This window comes from Gavia stellata, chromosome 12, assembly GCF_030936135.1.
Source record: "Gavia stellata isolate bGavSte3 chromosome 12, bGavSte3.hap2, whole genome shotgun sequence".
In the NCBI taxonomy this organism is placed as follows: Eukaryota; Metazoa; Chordata; class Aves; order Gaviiformes; family Gaviidae; genus Gavia; species Gavia stellata.
The window spans coordinates 19,433,652-19,454,380 of NC_082605.1; the positions used below are offsets into that span (position 1 = coordinate 19,433,652).

General features: G+C 40.4%; 1 protein-coding gene across 1 annotated transcript; it reads right to left on the bottom strand.

Moving 5' to 3' along the window:
* Positions 1-423: 423 nt before the first annotated feature.
* On the bottom strand, positions 424-19,739 carry EOGT (EGF domain specific O-linked N-acetylglucosamine transferase). The gene is made up of 16 exons (XM_009815523.2): positions 19,668-19,739; positions 18,690-18,914; positions 17,632-17,732; positions 16,941-17,049; positions 16,755-16,849; positions 15,520-15,624; positions 14,254-14,360; positions 12,340-12,443; positions 10,048-10,140; positions 9,202-9,273; positions 8,577-8,663; positions 7,372-7,440; positions 6,006-6,067; positions 4,213-4,332; positions 2,816-2,918; positions 424-2,438 (listed from the first exon to the last, which is right to left on the bottom strand). Exons 2-16 carry the CDS (start codon positions 18,897-18,899, stop codon positions 2,292-2,294), a joined length of 1,584 nt encoding a protein of 527 aa, XP_009813825.1. The 5' UTR covers positions 18,900-18,914; positions 19,668-19,739; the 3' UTR covers positions 424-2,291.
* Between the last annotated feature and the right edge of the window lie 990 nt (positions 19,740-20,729).

Genomic DNA, 20,729 nt, shown 5'->3' on the forward strand with positions numbered 1-20,729 from the left:
CACAAATGTTTTCCACAAACCAGTCCTAAAATGGCTGGCAACAAAGCTGTCGGTGCAAGGTGATAGCGTTATCTCTGAATGATTCCCAGATAAATAAATCTGAACATCAGTTTGGACCTCAGAACATTAGGTTGTCATGGCAAAAAAAAGCAGACACACATGACTATGCAATTAATAGTATTTAAAACATTTGCCTCTAAAACCTGGCAAACTATGACCAAAAATTTTACACTTTTTTTTTAATTAAAAAGCTTTTTATTAAAAAAAAAAATCAAATATCTGTGCACAGTTCATAGTTAAATGTCTTCTTTATTTTGAATTGGTTTCAGTCAAACTCAGACATTTTACTGACTTAAAGTTTTGTACATTTTTTTTCTTTAAAAATCCCACAAGGTAAAAAAAAAAGACACACCCCCCCCCCCAAATATACAGGAAATTGTATTTCTCAAGGGCTTTTTTTTTTAATGTTTTTCATGTCAAGAAGTGCAATTTTGCTTCTATGGTTCTTTAAAGTAAACCAGCTTTATCCATCAGTAAAACAATACACTATGCTGAGAATTGCACCAGATACCTTAATATATCTTGTGTATCAGCTGGATCCAGCTCTTCCTATGCACTGCTTAAGGTCATGAGAGATCTATACGAAAATTATGCTTACAGTAACTCATCTTTACCAGTATAGGCAGGTCAGTAAATGTACCTACACTCTGTGAAATTGCCTATGACTGTTGGAGAATGGAAGTCAATAATATCTACAATTATACCAGTGAAATGTTTACATTTACTGTAACTGTCTTGCTTTTGCATACAAATGTATGCTCTGCTTCAAGCCACTGAGACTGTATGATTATACTGTAAGTCTATCATGGGAATACATTCTCAAAAAAATCCATAATTTAACACAGAACATTGTTTTTTATCTCACTGAACTCAATTCTTCCACACATTCTTCTGGCCCCACTTAAGACAACAGAACAACACCCTTTTTTTTTCCCCCCTCTAGCACCAACAAGTCAGCCCCAGAGGGAATTTTAGAAAGAACTCAGCTTTGGCTTAATATTTCCTTCACTGACAACAGTGAACTATGCTACGGGCTTTGGAAAGATTTTCAAAAGTTTTCTAGATTGACTCTTTGACATTTTGAGAAAACAAGAGTATTAATAAATTAAGCTTTTAATGACTCCAAGAACAAGGTTCTTCATGACTTCATTTCCTTTCAGCTGCAGCTGAAAGACACCCTATACATCTTATCTTTTATCATAAAAAAAACAGAAGTCCATTCCCTTTAGCATCCTCAAAAAGACTCAAGTTTTATTCCAATTTGCTCAGGTTTTCCATTGCACAGGGCTGTTTTATGTGAAAAAGTAGGAAACACCCAGATTACCTGAAATTTTAAGTATTCACTTATGAAAAGATTTACCTGCTTTGAGATAGAAGACTGACTAAACCTACTGAGCAGACCTGTTACAGTTTAGCATTTAAAACTGCAGGGAGAAGAGTCAAAGTTTTTATTTAAATGCAAAAACATAAGAGTCTGCTCTCTAACTTGAAAATGTTTCTAAACTTGAAATAGAAGGCTGTGAATCAAACAACAGTTAAAGCTTGCTTAACCACTTCATTCTTACAACCACTATTTTACAAAGGAAGATCTTCAAACCTAGAAACAATACAGGGACAAGCACAGCAATGACATGGATGGTGATGGAAAGGAACTAACCAGCCATCCTGGAACCACTGTGTCATGTAACTTGGCTGCAAATGACACATTGGGCAGTGCCTTACAACAGGAAGGCAATTCCTCTTCAGATTTTTACTTACAGGTACGGGACTATAGTATAAAAGAATCCAGCTTCTTAAAAAGACAGGCCTATTTCATTCCCAGAGAGACTATACTGAGAAACCAAGCTGTAGCACTCTCCATCCTCTAGCATTTCCTCACATGATGGTAGGCATAAATTATTACAAGATTAGTATCTATGCCAGAAAATCTTACATGAAATGGATGGACATATCTTTGTATAAAGACAAGTATTTCAGAATTTGGAATGCAAAAATACAGTGCAAAAACCAAGAAGAGTTCTGAAAAATAGTTTTTACATATCGAAAACTCCCAGAATTAAAGAATGGGATTATAAAGATACAGTATGGTGCTAAGAAGTGGTTTGACAAGTTAATAATGGGTTATTTCCCTCGTAGAGGTTTACATGTTTCGCACTAGCGTTTAGCTTTATGTTGTTACAATATTTTTATTGAGTATTATTTAAAAACAGTATTTCAGTCGGAAGTCTAATTTAGAACTCATCATGTTTTACCCTAAATGGCCACTTGGAATGCTGTGAAACATGATTTGCAGCCAGAAGCACCAAGTACATAAATTCTTCCACATCAAAGGAGTAGTTCGTAAATTTTGGATGTTCTCCCAATGTTGGGTGGTGTCCCTAGAAAAATGAAATAAGACCTTTTAGACAGAAAAAAAAAATACACCTTCCATTCAAAAAGCAAGAAAAAAAATTGAGCATCTGCCATTTTAATTTATTATTTCTGATCCACTGATCTGCTCTGAGGCAAAAGAGTCAAAGTAACCACATAACAGCAATGCTATGGATGGCTTGGATTAATGGCCAATTAATTTCATTTCTCTTCTCCCCTCAGCCATTAGGGAATCAAATGATTTCTTAATCACAACAGGGAAGTTAATTTGGACTAAAGAATGAAAACCATATTTCAAATATCAGAACATAGACACGTAAAGCAAGATAACCTTTAAATGCTTCAATTTACAGCACCCCACCCTTCCAGCAGTGGCCATCATTACCTGATCTTGAGGGAATACTTTATTCCTTTTTCGCCAAGTGATGTAGTGAATGCCTCTCAGCCTTGCCAAATCCAGGTAACAACGTTCATCTTCACAATTGTATCTAGGGGCAGGCAGAAAAAAACATATTTACCTACAGAGACTGTGCTGAAGTTTACCAGGGTGAAACGGAAAAAAAAAAAACTTCAGGACAAAATGTTTGTTGTCCAGTTCTAAGGCTCCGAAACCATAGACAAATTCTACTCTACTGAAAACAACAAGGGCTACCATCTGTTCTTAAGATGTGGCCTAGGAGGCAGTCTGAGGCACATCTGCACGTCAGGCATGCTCCTGTCCAGCTGCAGCAGCTCCTGGGCATGGGTTTCTGAACTTATTTGGAGACTGGACAAAATGGTCTCAAGCCAGGATTATGCTGCGAAGCACAAGCTCCACAGCCTTCCCACAGCAGAGGCTTTAAGCAGAATTTCCCAGGATGGAGAATTCAGTGCTCTTCTGAGAGGTGTGCAGTATTTTTGTTTAGTTCAATAGAACTGGAGTGTCTATTAACAACCATACTTTATGACAAAATTTGGCCACAAAAATGATCAGAGTGATGGAACACCTCTCCTACGAAGAGAGGCTGAGAGAGTTGGGGTTGTTCAGCCTGGAGAAGAGAAGGCTCCGGGGAGACCTTATTGCAGCCTTCCAGTATTTAAAAGGGGCTTATAAGATGGGGACAAACGTTTTAGTAAGGCCTGTTGCAATAGCACAAGGGCTAATGGTTTTAAGCTAAAAGAGGGTAGACTTAGGCTAGATATAAGGAAGAAATTTTTTTATGATGAGGGTGGTGAAACACTATAACAGGTTGCCCAGAGAGGCTATAGATGCCCCATCCCTGGAAACATTCAAGGCCAGGTCAGACGGGGCTCTGAGCCACCTGATCTAGTTGAAGATGTCCTTGCTCACTACAGAGGCGTTGGACTAGATGACCTTTAAAGGTCCCCTCCAACCCAAACTATTCTATGGTTCTATGAAAATATGTTTAAAAGGAAGCTACTAGAGAAATTTAGGTAGAACAGAATGACACTCAGCTAAGCTTGGCCACCAGGCAGAATCTGACCAGTGAGGCTTTCTCTTTTTTTGCCATTTTCCCCAAGCAATTGTTGGCCAGGCTGCATTTTTATACCACAGCATCTTAAGAAATCACAGGCTAAACCTGTATGATATAGTTACACTATATTTTATAATGAAAGCTTCCTCACTTTCGATTCCCAGAAGAGACTGCCAAAAATGAAGTCTAGACGAGGATGCAAGACAAACATTCATAGTCAAATATTAGCAAGGGAAAGTACTTCATTAACACATATGAACAGACATTAGCAGTTGTGATATAAGAGGAGAAAGAGAAACAGACTTACAGTTCAAAAACGACAGCCCAATCTGGTAGAAAGAGCAAATGGGTAAGTCCAGCTCCATGCATCCCAATGAATATATCAGAGTTGTGGGTAATTCTCAATTGCTCTGAAAATTCAAGTTCCCTGCAGACAACACAACAAAAATGGTGATCTGACATGCCTATCCATCTTAGCAAGAATTAGTTACATGTAGAAAGCGCAAAATTAACTCAAGAGAATACTGAAAGAAAGAATTGATTTTTCAAGGAACAATACCAAGAATCACAAATGCTGCAACCAGCAATAACTCAGCATGGAATTAAAAGAAATGCGACAGGTTTCAAAACTTCACAAGAGTCTGTTCCAAAAATTTCATTTTTTTTTTTCTTTACAAGTTAAAGTTTTTTTAAGTTTGGGGTTTTTTTCCTTGCCTTTAGGGAAAAAAAAAAAAATTGCATCACCTCCTTTTAAAAAAAAACAACCAACATAAAGGACCTAAACTGTTTTTAACGTAATGTAGAAGTACACAATTCCCACCTAAAGGTGCAGCTATCCAAGCTGAACTTATGCACAGGGCATCAAGCAGAAATAAGGAGACCAGGCTTTTTTCAGCTCCTGGAACTGTCACTCTCTCCCATCCTTTGACTGTAAGCTCCAAATAAAGTATTGTCTTTAAATAGCCAGGTGTTCCCTGAGCACACAAGGAAAGAACGGACTAAAGATACTTAATTGTAAGAGAAGACAGACAACTGGAAAGGGAAACGGCAACAGGCTTCATTTGTGTATGAACAATTCATACATTAAAAAGGAAAAGAATAACATCCTCTCTGACCATTTGCAAGAGAGTAGAAAGAAACTGGCTTGAACTGCAACAAGAAAGTTTAAACTGCTTAAACTGCTACAAGGGCAGACATCAGGGAAACCCTTCTAACTATGATGACAGCAATGCTGCAGGATAGCTGTGGAAATCTGTAATGCTGAACGGTACCGCAAACAGTTTCGGCAAGCACAGGAATTGTGGAAGTACCACTTGGTCATGCTTTCAAGTGGGATGGTCCAGATGCCACCTCAAGGGTATCCACCCTCTTTTTTATCATTAGACTGCTCAAGTGCTCTCATCGACAGGGGAATCGAAAGCAACTCTACTTCCTCACACTGTCTCTGCTTTAGTCAAAACACTGATCTCTCACTGCTGCTTCAGTTTCTCACTCTTCCTACACGATCCGTGACAGCACCATTGAGTGGACAGGAGCTGCTGCCATTTGGCACAGGCACACCCCACTTGGGAACTTTTTCTTCAAGCCATTTCTTACTAACACAGTGCCTACTACAACTGGACACCACAAATTGACTTCAAGTGGTGTCTTCAGGGGCCACCAGAGCAGCAAATAAGCTGAGTAATTACTCATTACTAAACTAAGGGTCATAAAATAAGACACTAGCATCATACAAGAGAAATCCCCACTGACCCACAGTTACTGCAGAGCATTAGCAAATCTAAAAGGGTGATGGGAACACAGCTGTTTTTGGGAGAGGGGAGGAAACAGAAAGAAAACTGATTTCAAAACTTGCTCATCATATAGTAGCTTTAACCTGAGCCTACTAACTCTAGAGATTCATTCCTAAGTTGTACGTCGTAAGATGGGAGTGCTTAACTAGCTCACACACCACTCCCTCAGTAACATCCTTCCTTCCTTCCCAGTTTTTGGATTTTGCAAAGGTTAGACATTGGGGCACATGTCGCTTTGCCTGCAAACAGCTTTCACCAGCCACAGGCAGCGTGCGATCACACTAGTTTCTTTTACCAACTTACGTACTTGTATTTGTAGTCCACCACTTTGACCTCCAACGTCGACACTGTTTTCAAAGCATTCACAAGCTAAGGAGGAAAATAAAGAGACAATGCTTTGGTGTTCTCCTTCAATTAATTCCTCCCCTGCACTCCCGATCATTTTACACACTCCTCCTCCCCACCAGGGAATTACAATGAGTGAGACAGAACATACTGTCACTGCCATATAAAAGAGCAGCTCCCCTCCTTTTGTGCCTTCCCACCAAGACACATATGTTATTCCTGGCAGAGCAATCCCTGCAGAGGAGACTCGGATCTCCTGCACTCTCACAGAAGCTACTGTTGACTCATACATGCTCCAGGACCCAATCCTAAACCACTCAAATCTAGTAGGAGTTTTGCCAGGAATAGTGGGAAGATGTGGTTGGGTTTCCAAAAGATACTCCAATACCTAAAGCAGCAAATTGGTAGCTAGAAGGATTTTCAAAAATACCTTACTAGGTCAGACTCCTACTCCCATGAGAAATGAAACCAGGTTAGAGCCTGGGCTTCTAACCTAAAAGGGCTTTTTCTAAGTCCCCAATCCATAGCCAGCAGGAGACGGAGAAAGAGCCAAGTATTTTCTTTTAAAAAAGAGTAGTAAAGGTAAGATTAACTTCTCCCTTTCTGTCATGTGCTCATTACCAGAAAACATACTACATGTAGCAGTGTAGGCATGCTCTGTGGACAGCCTAGCAGATAAGGCACAAATCGAGCCATCTGTGCTTTTGTCTATTCTGCCACTGAGTTATTGCATCAAACAAGCCTCAGTTTCTTTGTACATAAGGTGGGGGTGATAATGCCAATTCATTTCTCTCAGGCACTAAGAATGAAGACGGGTATGAAAACATTAGATATTATTATTTTACCACAAGACAAGCTACACCATAAGTCCACTAAGTTGTGTGATTCGAAAACATGAATCAATATGAAAATTCATTAAGTTTTGAATGCACATACTCAGATACAATAGCTTATGCATTTTAATCTGCAAGCATAACAAAGGTTTTTGTTAGAGCCTTCAACACTGGGGATGCTAGAAATAAAAGAGATAATCTGAAAGTGAAATAATTTAATGTTATCAGAAGCTCTGCAGTGTCTGCTTGTTAAAAGGAAATACTTTTAGTATTACATCTCTAGTCTTCCACTGGCTATTTAAAAAAGGGCAGCAAGGTTCAGTGTCTGGTGTACAGAAATGGAGACTGGCTAGAAGACGTATTAGAAGAAATTAATATTAGCATTGTCCAATATTTGTCAGCACATATGTGTCTTGGCTGTACCTGAAAAAAACCAATTCAATGAGCAATTTTTAACTTCTGATAAATTTGTTTTAAAAATAAAAAGGACCACACCTCATTCTGGTTTAATATTTTCCGGTAATCTGTACTGCGTGCAAGTATTGTGACTCGAATTTTCCCATCCTAAAAAGAAAGAAGCAGCAACATATTAGCTATGAGGCAGACCTCACAAAAAACCCCCAAACGCTTCCATATTTACTTTTGGCAATTATTTGAGCAACTAAATATGTTCCCTCCCCATGTAATACATGATGTAACCACCTTAAAATTCACATAGTATTTTCCAACAGATTGAAAGTGTCAAAAACTTTGCGAAAGTCTGACTATTAACAAAGAATAAAACATTTTCTGAAAGATTTCTTTTATTCAGTATAAAAGAGCCTTTGTATTACACATTATACAGCAGTTTTTGAAAGCAGGAAAGCAGCTTTCAGGATGGCTTGTGCACAAGATCCTTGGAAAAAAATATTTTACTTCTATAACAGTTCCTCCTTTTACCTCTTTAAATTAATTGGACTCACAGGGGTAAGTGTTCCAAGTGAAATAAAGAGATTTAACTGCATGACTCCCATTAGTGTCAGCGGGAGAAGCATAACTAAATGCCTGTGCAGTGCTTTGAATGCGCGCCCCTCAGCAATAATATGCAGGCTACTCTCTAGCAAATACTTCAAGAAGTCCAGAACTGCCGTATCCATCAATGCAGCCATTGCAACAATCTGCAAAAACTACCAGACTGTGCAACAGCGAAGCTCAGGGCCAAGCAGGTGGTACTGGGCAGGGATCGGAAGGACCAGATTCAATCATTTCCTCCTCTGACCTGAGCTCAGCAGTAACTGTGAGGATCGACAAAGAGCAAGCTCACTGCATTGCTCTGTGGGATCCTCTCTGATGGACCCAAAGACAGCACCTTGTCAGCGTGCTCCAGAACAGACCAGGCACCATGTATTTGCTTAACTAGGAAGGACACAAAGGCCTTGAGCACAGAGAATAGAGATGAGGAAGAGATCCTAGGGCTGGAAGGAGGATGTTCTAAAGTCCATCCTACGGAAATAAGACGTGAAGGCAGCTTTCACAAACATACACAAATGCTTGCTAAAGGCCTTTATAGACTTACTGGAAAAAAATCCCGAGCATCAGAGGAAAGGACAAAAAGTGCACTATATGCCCTTATTCCCCCCACTGGGTCCAGCTTGCTAATGCTGTTCCTCTGGTAAGAGCCATCAGCTCCATACTACAATTTTATTATTCAGTTATCATACCTTGGGTCCTTCTTGTGTGATATTTAATCTGTGTAACACATGTTGAGAAAACGCTCTAAATAGCCCTGTACCGTGACAGCCAGAGATCTGAAATTAAAAAAGCAATTGTTAATACAAAAAGTTATTTTGCTCAGAAAACCTTTCTTTGTGATCAGTCTTTTGCCATTCTTGGGGAACAAAAGCCTAGTATCATGCACTGCGCTAAACATGTCACTATTCACTGCAACACAAGTGGCACTTTCATTTAGAAAGAAATATAACTCTCTCCACAGTGTTACAGCCTGAATGCATGAGCTAATACCACCAGGAAAGTCTGTCAGTGTACAAGGTCTTGCGTTCTGCGAAAATACCACTAAGTTCACAGTGCCCACCCATTAAAGAGGAAGAATATGCATCTCATGAACTGTGACACAGGAGATTGCACACAACCAGTTACTATCAACCAGCTAAAGTAACTTCAAAATCCTAATCTTTAGGGAAGATCATTTCATTTCGAGTTGCACAGACTTTCAACGCAGTACATTTTGTGATAGCTCAGCTAGGTGTTTGAGAGATTCATTAGTTCAGATTTTATACTGTCACACACACATCCAGTTAACACAGTGGATGGATAAAAAGAACTCACCAACGGTGTGTTATAAAACAAGCCGTATCGCATTCGAGGCAGTAATGAGAAGACTGCTTCTTTAAAGCATACCTGCAAAGGAAGATCACAAGAAGTTACACTGCACTGCTACCTTCCGCTGGCACATTCCATGCCCATTCAGTGGGACCACAGATTATAATGAGCTAGCAATTACATGGTCCTGTCAAGAACATCCTCACTCCCTTGACTGTGCAAATGAATAGAACAAAGACAATCCTGATCGCAAAAGAGCTCTCACTTTAGGATGCTACAGATGCAAGTGTGGGAAAAGGTAAAAAAAATCACTCCCAAAACAAAACAAACAGGAACTAAATAGAAGAAAACCAGTTAGACAGTAGAGAGTTTAAGACAGGCTTTAAGGGATTTAAGAGACTAAAATGAGCTCTGAATGAATAGGTACATTTTTTGGTGGGAGTAAAAATTTTTTTAATGATAAACAGCAGGTATACTAACACTTGCAGGGGAAGATAAACACCTCAGTAGGAATCAGAAGACTTAGAAAGACAGTACCATTTGAAAACTCTTAACTTCAGTAGTGGGTCCTGCAGAAGCAAAACCAACGCATAAATATCACCTCTCAGACACAAAAGTTAGGTCCATCTATATAAAGCATAGACATGCCACAGAATTACTGAGCTGACAGAGCTGACTGACAAGAGCTCCGTCTCTTGTTTGTAAGGTAGAACACTCATATTACGCAAATTAAACATGCATGGAAAGTATTAATGCTTTCCTCTGGAACACCCATATACACAAGCGGCTTGAGAAGCTGTCATATATGCTACCTAGTGACTACAAATTAAAAGAAAATACAAAATTCCATACCCTTTTAGAGTCAAAGGTTTTCAAGTGTATTATTTCATAGTCAGTAAATGCCTTCCATGTCTCACTGAACAGGTCACCGTAGCCATATGAGCTCTAGGAGGAAAGGAAAAACCACAAGGGCATAATGATTACATAAATGCATATAAAAACTCTCTTCTTGATTTACAAGTTCTATATACGAGTTTTAACATACAGTTAATATGCGTATCATCACCATGGGACATAAGACAGCCTAGCACAGAACACAGACATTACAGAACACCGAACCCTGCATTTACAATGGCAGTTAACTCAAATTACCTGTTGGGTAGTTAATTTTTAATAAAACAGTTCTATAAATTCGCAATCTGGACAAGCAGATTAGAATTTCTGAGTTAGGAGCAAGGAGTACCTACTACTTTCCTCAGAGACAACAGAGCACAAGTTAAATTTGAAGTTACAGAAACATAGGAATGGTAGAAGGCATGAACCTCGACACCTGAGACTAAAAACCCACCTGGAAATTCAAGTGCAACAGTAATGTTTGAAGTAAAAAGTCACAACAAGCCTGCTTCACATTTGCATTTGTTTTGGGATGGTCACTTGTATCACAAATTGAAGGCAATGATCTGATTTGATGGAAGAAACAGCCAGGAAACTATGTTTTGCATTACTTTGACATGCTACCGAGAAGTTCCTCTACAGGGCAGTATAAAACTTCCCCCGGTGCAGCAATGTTCTGTGGAATCTTTTAAGAACCATGTAGTCTCTACAACACTGGCCTAGCAGCAGGGGCTTTTGCCTTCAAATTTGAAACATTTCCTACGCATCTGAGGGCTAAGAGTCACCATCTCTTGCTCTCTGAATGCAATTAAATATGACCTCAGTAGCCCTGGTACAAATTCTTGCTTAAAGCTTCCTTTCAACTCTGGAGCTCGCTCAGGCTGCTTGGAAAGTTATGTGGAAATATTCTCAACGAGAAATCTGAGAATAAGACTACAAATGACCGCAGAAGAGAGCGGACATCTAGTGAAATGTAGAAGAATTTAAAGGGCGCCAGATTTCCTTCAGCTGAAGAGGTGCTTCCTTCCCCTTCTTCTGCCATCAACTTTTAATGAATTTTATAATCCATACTACTTTCTGGCCATCTGTATTACAAGAACTGTTCTTCCAGATTAGAAGTAGAGAACTGATCTTCAAAGCTGTACGTACTACTTTCTAACCCTATCTGCTCGCCTTAAAAGTGCTTTATAAACATTGTTTTCCTGCATTTGCAGCGACAGTCTGCAAATCAACACCCAGTGGATTTCCTACTCATTTTCTGCTTTGTTTAACGTACATCTAAGGGCATTACTGTTTAACAAGAACAGTGCACTGATTCTACAGTAGCTGGAAAGTATGGCCAAATCTAATTACATCAAGAAAAAAAAAGAGAATGAATAATAAGCTCAACTCCATTTTTTGATCAGCACAGACAGTTCATCAGCAGTTAGCTGGTGCCATCATCTGGTTGTACATGGTAATGAACTCAAGCAGACTGAGCAGTTAAGACTCATATAAAATTATAGTACTGTGACAGTACTTACTTTGAATGGTACATTTGAAAGAGTTATTTGATTTAATAATGCGCCATAAGAAAAAGAGTTGCTTTTCAAAGTAATTTACAGTGCCGTCTGACACATCTGACCTTTTAAGAAAGTCATCAGAGCTGGATTAACAGGTCCCTGTATAACATCTAGAGAGCTTGGTTATCTGGCAGGAGCATTTATTTTAGCTTTCAAAATGTAAGAAAACTAGAAAAAAGGGTCTCTTCTAGCCAAAGAGGTTTCTCATTGAATAGCAAGCAGGGGATATTTGCAGTTCTCTATTGAATATTAGGTGTCCCAGCAGTAAATACTTAGAAAGAAAACCCAGTATTTTACAAGAACAAGACAGGCGTGGGACAATATCACAGTCAAGAACTGTGTTACTTCTGGACCTGATTATACATGTTATCTGGCATGTTACAAATTGCCTAGTTTCTCATTGTTTAGTTTAATGCTCTCCTACACACCTTAAATACTGGCTGGTAAAATTAATATTACTCTTAAACACAGTCATGGTTTCAACTCAGTACAGCAGAAATAGTCCCACTTAAAAACTTGTTTTATATATCATTGTGGCATTCCAAGAGGTGACTGAGAGAAGTAACTGCAAGAAGGCTATTTAAAGGAATTAAGTATTAGACCCTGTTTTGGCTACTGAAAGCTTCAGAGTCTCTGTAAAGGAGAAACACAACCCATTACTAACAGGTTAAAAGCACAGCAGACTTACAGTGTCCCACATGACTATGTTGACATCAGTACTGAAGGAATTATTAATATGCTGTGTAATATAAAGATTGACGAAATCACAGAAGTGATGGTACATATTAACACCTGAGAAAGAAAGAACTGTTAGCAAAATACTACATTACTCATTCCACTTCTATTGCTTCATGCATTTTTTTTCCTTAGTAGTATCCTGCATTTTATATTAGTTTTCCCCTGCTTCTGACTGAATGCTTCTTATACACCCTAAAAAAGCAAACTTTTAAAGGGAAGGAATCAAGGTAAGAAATCTGAAGTAAAACATGTTTTTAAAAAGTTCAGAGAAATTAGAAGAGTGGCCAAAATACAGCGTAAGAAAAGATAAGTTTCACATGCTATTTCTCATCACGGTCTGCAGCTGCTTTCTGAAGTATATGAAAGCAATTACTGCTTTAACAATAGCTAGTTAGACATAAAGGAAATATTAAAAACAGGCCTTCGGCACTGATCTTAGTTCTGCTTTATTAGAGTTAAGGGAAGCTCTGTCTGCAGGACTACAAGACAGAACTTGTAATTGCGTATGAGCCAAAGCCCAAGTAATTCCTCAGGTTTTTGCCTCAGAGCATTCTTGTTCATTCTTGGTTTCTTAAGCTAATACCTTAAGACCATGGTGCGTAAAAAACTACCATGAAACAAAGGAGGTAACGTAGTCCAGTTTCCTCGCCAGTGAAGACCAGATCCCAGTTTTGGAACTATGTGCACACAGCTCCTGTTTCTAAGATTCAGGCCAAAAAGAGCTGCCATGATAGGAACTAGCTGCTGGGCTTCCTATACTGCTCAAACAGCAGTTTTCCCCCACCTCCTCTAAAACAAAGGAGCTGGACAAAATCACCTCCTGAGCCACAGGTAAACCACCCTGCTCAAAGGTACCAGCTGACAGCACAACAACTCTTCCACGGTAACTGTTTAGGGGCCTGCAGCAACTTTGCTTAAAGTGTAAGATACTGGCCTGCAGGGGAAGAGGGGCAACCCAGTTTACAGTTGCAGTGTGTCACAGGGTCAGAACACAGCAGACAACTATCCAGTTTAAACCATAGTTTAGGCCACAGCAGCTTGTTTGTATGTCTACAACCTGAACACCCCTTTTCATTAACATTTGTCTGCAAAGTATGCTGCGTGAACAGAAAGGTTGCTGGAGTTCAAAAAATGTTAGGTATCACTGGCTGATTCCTAAAGATGCTTGGGTGCTGCCCCTCTCATGGATTTTGGTATAGTGTTGCACAGCATTCACCACAGCTCCCTGTAATGAGACAGCTAATTTATTCCTGCAGTGGCTTTTCACCTAAATTTGAAACTTTAAAACAGGGTTGTGTTTAGTTTTGTGTGGTTTGGCTTTTCTGGTGTGGGTGAGGGGAAGTATTTTAATCAACTAACAAAACTTATTCCCTTGAACTTCATCTCTGAATACTGCTTCCTTTTCCATATCATTCAATACACATAGAATCCTCAATTTCTGAACAAATACTACAAGACACATATACCCATACTTTATGTTTCACGGTATGAAAACTGTCATCCAGAAACACAGCTGAAATCAAAGATTTTGTACAGAAAAGTCTTTGGAACAAAGTCAAAGACTCTGTCAAAACACAGTCAAGAGTCAATGACTGTGCAAAACAAGTGACAGGAAATTTTTTCTCATTTATTTATTTATTTATCACCTGTGGCAAAATGTAAGGATTTAAATCTAAGTTTCCAAGTTCATCAATGGAACTACAGAAAAAAGGAATTTAAAAGTCACATCATTTTTCAGAAGTAAAAATATATTACAAGTGAACTTGACAATCACAAAGGCATAATGTAGATGGGCAAGTTGGATACGGGGTCTTTTTACCGCAGTACTGTAGGACAAAAAAAAGAAACTAAAGATACCAATTACCTGCATCTAATTTCATGAAGTATGTTGGCTTTTCAATAACAACATCACACTTGTCATCTTCTAGGGGCCTGAAGTTCAATGCAGTGAATGTCTGGAGTTCTGCAAACCTACAAAGATTCAATCACACGCAACATGCTTTGCCATTAACACACTTAAACAAATGTACTTCATACATCTAAGATTCAGTAAATGTTCATCCAGTCCATTTGATTTAACAGGACTGCTGAAAACTGATAGAGCCTGACAATTAAAATGATTTGAAATTGTAATGGAAGGTTCTTCAGGTTATGAGCTTCAAGAGGTTAAACACTGCCTTTGATCTCAGGAATGAACAGCATCTTTGATCTACAAATCAAGGCAGTAGAGATGTAACAAAGAGCCTTAGAGCCTAGATCTGTGGGTCTATCCAACTTGATCTGCATTGCCAAAGACACTTCAGCAAGATCTTCGTGCTTTGGTCAGAATAATGAATGTACATGCAATATTTATTATTCCTGGATCTAAACAAGGATGAGCAGTTGAGATGACTTTTCTTCTCTACCGGCTGTTGTCTTTTCCTCCTCTGCAGCTGTTCTTAGCTGAAATTGACCACCAACACGAAGTGAGAAAAAAAAATGGAAACGTGAGAAAAGCATAAAAATGAATTCTTATATGGATCTTAATGGCTCTAATTCCTTCACGTTTCAACAGTTAACCGGCAATGCAGCTTTGAAGTGCTAACATGCAACCCGTGATATTTAACCAGCTACCACAAAGCACTCTCTGCACTTCCTACTCGACCTGTAAACTGTTGCCCATTGCACATTCCAAACACAGGCTCCCTGGGAACGCTGCATGAATATATATCCAGATCAGTCATTGCATTAGCCCCAGCATCACCAAGGACTGTGTGAACTAAGACACAAGTCCAAACTTCAAGGCATTTCACAACAAAACAATTGTCTCCTTCTATAGGCCGATCAGGCATATGACCAGCATCTTGTCCAGAAAACACCTGAAGGTTAGAATTTCAAATTACAAGACCTTTTCAGATCTTTTGCTGCTGTAAATTAGGCAGGACACAATTACACATAGCATAGTTCAGAACATTCTGCGTAGATGTGATTACCAGAGGTATCTTACATGAACTCTCAAAATTGACCTTAGAAAGGAACAACTATGTCCTCAGTATGAAATCCCCTACACACAGCTGCTAGTGCTAGTGAAAAAAAAATAAAAAGGAATTAGTAAGTGAACTTGGAAGCAGCCTTGACAAGTGATTCTTACCAAGACTGCAGAGGGCTCTTGCGTTGACCTTCAGCCAAAAACGCCTGAACGTCGAGGGTGCAATGACCTCCAATTTCTCCCGTCTGGAAGAAGTCTTCTTTGAATCTAATGCAAATTAGCAAAAGTCTATCAGCTTTTGTGCAACAGTGCTATAAGTGCTCTGCAATCTCAATTACATACTCAAGCCAATGCTAGTTAATCTCAGTTCAGCAAGGTACTTCATACACATTTAAAACCTGAGTATTTTCTTCAGCATAAATCAAGCACTTCCCACAATTCCCAACTAAAGATAGCAGTGTCCTTAGAATTCTACACATCAATTTAGAAAACAGCACTAATCCACCCAGAATGTTATTAGGAATCATTTTCACATACCCAAAAGAGTAATTTAATTAGAATTTGCAACATGATTACTTACAGAAGCATCATTAGTTGGGTTTTTTGTTTGTTTAACAACAATTTCTCACTGAACTTTACCTCAGATTTCACAACCCAGTTAGTAACTCAGGAATTTTATACAACATATGAATAGTGAGGTGCAAAAACAGGTTTCATGAAAACAAACTGCCAACTAAAAGCACTGTCTAGATTAGCTTTTAGGATAGGCTGAGAATACGACAAAACCCATTCTGAAGGGTATCAGCATCACAGTCATGAACCAGCTCTTTTCAAGTCAGGTGCCCAAGACACTGACTTCAAAAATAAGGCAGAAGGAAAAATGAGTGACGCCAGCATCAGTGATATGGGTTTTTATTTTTTACCCAGTTTTCCAATATGTAGCATTTTAATTTGGGATGTGGGAGATCCAGGTTCAGATCTCTCTTCAGTCTTAGTATGTAAAAATGTAATTCCTGGTTCTGGTATAAAGGCACCGAGCACAGGAAAGGTCTTCTCGTTGCTTCGTACAAGAACAATTCTACTTCGCACATCACCTGATCAAGAAAGGATGTGACTGAAGACACAGAAAAGCCTTCCTCTCTTCCATCAGAAGGGAGGATTTCAATCACCCATCATCATTCTGTGAAGCTGAGAGCTTAAGTGTTTAAATAACCTGTACTGCTGACGGCAGCAGCAGACAGCAATCAAGAGGTGTAGATCTCAACAGGACTTCAGCAACAAGTCTCTGCCATGGGCTTTGCTGCTGATCAACAAGCACACCAGCTTTGTTAAACAAATTCTGAAGTCCTTTTCCCTGCCATCCCTTGGTTTTACTATAACATAAGCAAATCAGAGACCTGTCGTGGTTTCTCTTTACAGTTCGTAAATCAATGTACAAGTTTGTTGCTCTGCAATGCTGAAGGTACTGAGAACAGGTCAGAGAAGAATCTCCCTGTTAAGAAAAGAACAAGTAGGATTTTATCAATAACAAAAATTATGTTTAAAAGTAAGTAAAAAGCATAGTATCTATCAGAAATACCTACTGTTGCCGCAGGCTTACAATGGGTTTTCATTTCATTGAGCCTCTCTCGAATGTAACCAAAGTCAGCTTGTTTCCAGAATATCTGCTGGGCTGTCTCAATGTCACTTGCCCTGATGTATGAAGGAGAGAGAGGAAAAAAGAAAAAAAAGAAAAAAAAGAAGAAAAAAAAAAAAAAAAAGAAAATCCAGGTCTGTTGCTCAGTTCTGGTAATAACTTCAACAGATAACATTTTTTCCACTGAGAGTGGAACAGAAGAGCCAGCCACTTACTTTATTGACATTTAAGATGTAAAACAGGAAGCAACTTATCAGCTGCATTTAAGTGAAAACATCAATGACAATTTAAAGTTATTCTCCCATAAAAGGGTATAATTTTTTTTTAACATTTTTCCTCTGTTTTTAAAGCTAAGAAAGGAAATCCAAGGTTATTTTAGGTATCTGAATTCAAGGCTAAATCAGAATAATGAAAACATTGTGGCAGGAAGCATTTCAAACACTATTTTCTTCCTTAAAAAGTTAAATTTTTAAAATCATGTTGAAAAACTTATGTTATCTATACACACATATCTCCGCAAAGAATCATCCTTTAAACTCTGAATACCACAATAATGTTAACTTCAGAGCTAATATGAAAGTGAGCACTATACTCTTTTTGTAACATACTGTACTTTATACATTTAAAATTAAACTTACCATCCAGTTTCAACATAATCACATACTGGGTAACTGAACCTGTAGTCTGATTTGCAGGATTTCTCATAACCCCAGCAGGATCTTAGTTTCTTCAAGTATTTCTATAACACAGAATAACTGAATCAGGTTACGTGACAGCAAAATGGGAAATGACTTAAGTTAGTTGTTAGCTTATAAACTACCTCTTGCTAATAAATCTTGCATTAAAGGCTTTCGATTTGGTCTGTTTTCAAACGGAGTTTCAGACAGAACACTCAGATTCTTTATGCACAACAGAGGACACACATGCACAGCAACATTATCCTTGTCTTTAATACGTCTGTTCCAGGTCAACCACTTTTCCTGACCCAGTGAGTAGGATTCCAGAATTTTAACAGCTGACAGATATAGGTAACAAAACTAAGCTCACACAAAGCACAGCACTCCAAGCTCCAGGCTGAGTGTACCACTGCTCCCCAGGCAAATCTGGAAATGCCAGCTTCTGCAGTGCTGTAGAAAGCCAGAGAAGGGGGAGCACAGCTCCCACCCCCAGCTCTACGAAGCAGCTCCAGCCTGACAGACGCTAGAATTGCTCCTGAGCCATGCGCAGCCCAGATCCTCAGGTTTGCTGTCCCTGCTTCAGGTGAATGAATTATATGCAACCACAGGGGAAGATTAAATCAGCATTTCATTGATTTGCCTATACTCTTGGCACTTCTGCAAAAGTAATACAGCACACTAAAAATCACAGGGCTTGAAATTACTAACTGTACTTCGTTGGAACACCTTTCACATGCGCAAGAGTCATTCAGATTAAGATCATCATTTCAGCTCTGTAACAATTAAAAGAGGGGGGATAAAAATCTTGCAAAACAGTATGTTAAAAATCTAGTCTTGTGACAGCATCAGATTCAGGAAGAGCGCCGTACAACTATTTCAAAAGCAACAATTCCAATTCCCAGTGGAACCGACTAATTGGCAAGGAGACCAATTCATCACCATCTTTAACTGCCATGACTCCAAGAACAAACCACCCCAACGTTACATTTGAACAAACAAACAAAAAAAAGCAAACCTACTTTATATGGGCAATGAGAGTCGTGCTTACAGATGCCAGCAATATGCTGATTATTGTGCAGAAAGTACGGGATATGCTCATCTGGCAAGTTGATAGCTTTGTAGCTATATAATGGCTCTTCTGGAATATTTTTGAATTCAGGAAGATTTTCAGCTTGGGAATTCACCAGAATTTCTTGCAGTAACAATCCAAACACAAGCAACATGAACATGGCAACCTATGAGTTCTGTACTTACAAAAAAAAAAAATAAAACAAACACTTTAACATATCCGCAGCATAGCACATTTCACGCCAGTCATATACTCAAGGAATTTGTACTTGTATTTCCTATGAAAAGTAAACTTTCACTAAGAGACTAGACTGTACAACCTCAGGATTATCTTTGAATCATTAGTCATTGAGGTTTATTACGCGCTACCAACCCACAGTCAGACTAAAATGGGTGTGTTTACTTTAGCTAAATCCCAAGGGATCCTGAGAGTTCAAATGTGGAAACTAACCATAGAGCATGTAATATCCAGTTAGCAGGAAGAAAATGGAGAAGTATTGGGGGGGAGGGGTGAGAAGAGGAGGAATTTTAGTTTAAAAATAAGCATAAAAATAATACATTCTCCACTTTGGAAGAAACTAATCATTAGCTGAAGGAAAACTACGTGGCCACAAATAAATGGTCAAACTTAAGTCTGTTTCAGGACGCTTGGTTTTAGTAGTTTACATCATGTTAAAGAAACTTTGAATACTGAGCTAAATACTTAAAATTAACTACAGGCCCACACACATCTGTATACTCTAAAGCAGACTAGATACCTTTCTGGTAATACAACCTCCTCATCAAACACCCCTGCTTTGAACCATTAAACTTCCTGAGAAAAAAATGGATGGCCTGTATCTAAAAAACCTTTTTTGGCATTATAATTTGCCAAAATTTGCATGCAACTGCAGCCTTTAGCAATATTCCTACAATACAAGTAGTTTTACCTGTTTGGTTTGAGGAGAACTGCTTCAGATTTCCCAAGTACACAAGCCTAGTGTTGGGGGGGAGGAAAGCTGAGTTAGATACGCCCTGCAAAAGGAGAATTCCTCAGAACACAGTCCTGCTTCTCGAGAAACGTTCACAGCAATGACAGCAACCTTCCAACAGCTCAGAAGTGTTTCTGAGTCGTCTGGGTACTCGGATCCCTGCAAGAAAGCGCTTCCCTTTCCCTACGGCACACGGCATGGGGGGGATCTCAAGAGGATCACACTGCACCCCATCACCAGCTCAAACCCAACCCTGCGCTGCGGTGTCCAGCTCCCCAAAACGGCGTTGTCCCTTACCCGTCCCCTAGGCCCTGGCTGAGGACCAGTCACTTCGGGAAGGTGCCCGACACCCAGTGCCAGGCCCGTGCTAGTGCCAAGTCCATACTGGGCACAGAGCCGGACCCAGCCTCTGGCCCACATCGGACCTGGTGCCTGCCCCACGCGTGCCCCAGGCTGGCCCAGCCCATGCTGGACGCAGCCCCTAGCCTGTGCTAGCCCCTCGCAGACCCGCTGCCGGGCCCACAGCGAGCCCCGTGAGGCGCCGCTGCCCCATCCTGCCCCGCCCGAGCCGCCCCCCGGCGGCGCTCACCCACGCCCTGAGGCCGCGGCGGGCACCTCACCTCAGCTCACAGCCGTCGGCCGCCGGGAGCCCCGCGGCCCATGGGCCCGGCCGCTCCTCCCGTTACGCGCTCGCCGACGGCCTTAATCCTCATGCCGCCGCGGCAGCTGGCGGCTGTCCGGGAGGGAGCGCGCACGGCACGGCCCGGCCCCACCAGGCTCCGCGGGGGAAAGGCGGCCGCCGTGAGAGGGCTGCGCCCGCCGCCCGCCCTCAGGGCGGCACCGCCGCCGCGCCCCTCCTTCACACCCGCGGGGAGCCGAGCGGGGCGGGCGGCACCGCCACACCCCGTGCCGTCCCCCACAGCGGGGAGCAACCGCGGCCTGAGGGCTGCCGCCGCCGCGGCCCGCCCCACCTGGAGGCGGCGGGAGCGCCGAGCCGCCGGGGAAGGAGGGAGGAGCCCA

What these genes read in the sequence shown, in the direction of transcription:
- EOGT (XM_009815523.2), bottom strand. Translation starts at nt 18,899, where the DNA reads ATGTTCATGTTGCTTGTGTTTGGATTGTTACTGCAAGAAATTCTGGTG. An exon ending in ACTCTCATTGCCCATATAAA is followed by an intron (nt 17,733 to 18,689) that starts GTAGGTTTGCTT and finishes TCTGTGTTATAG; the next exon opens with AAATACTTGAAGAAACTAAG. An exon ending in AAACCTTTGACTCTAAAAGG is followed by an intron (nt 9,274 to 10,047) that starts GTATGGAATTTT and finishes CTTCCTTTGCAG; the next exon opens with GTATGCTTTAAAGAAGCAGT.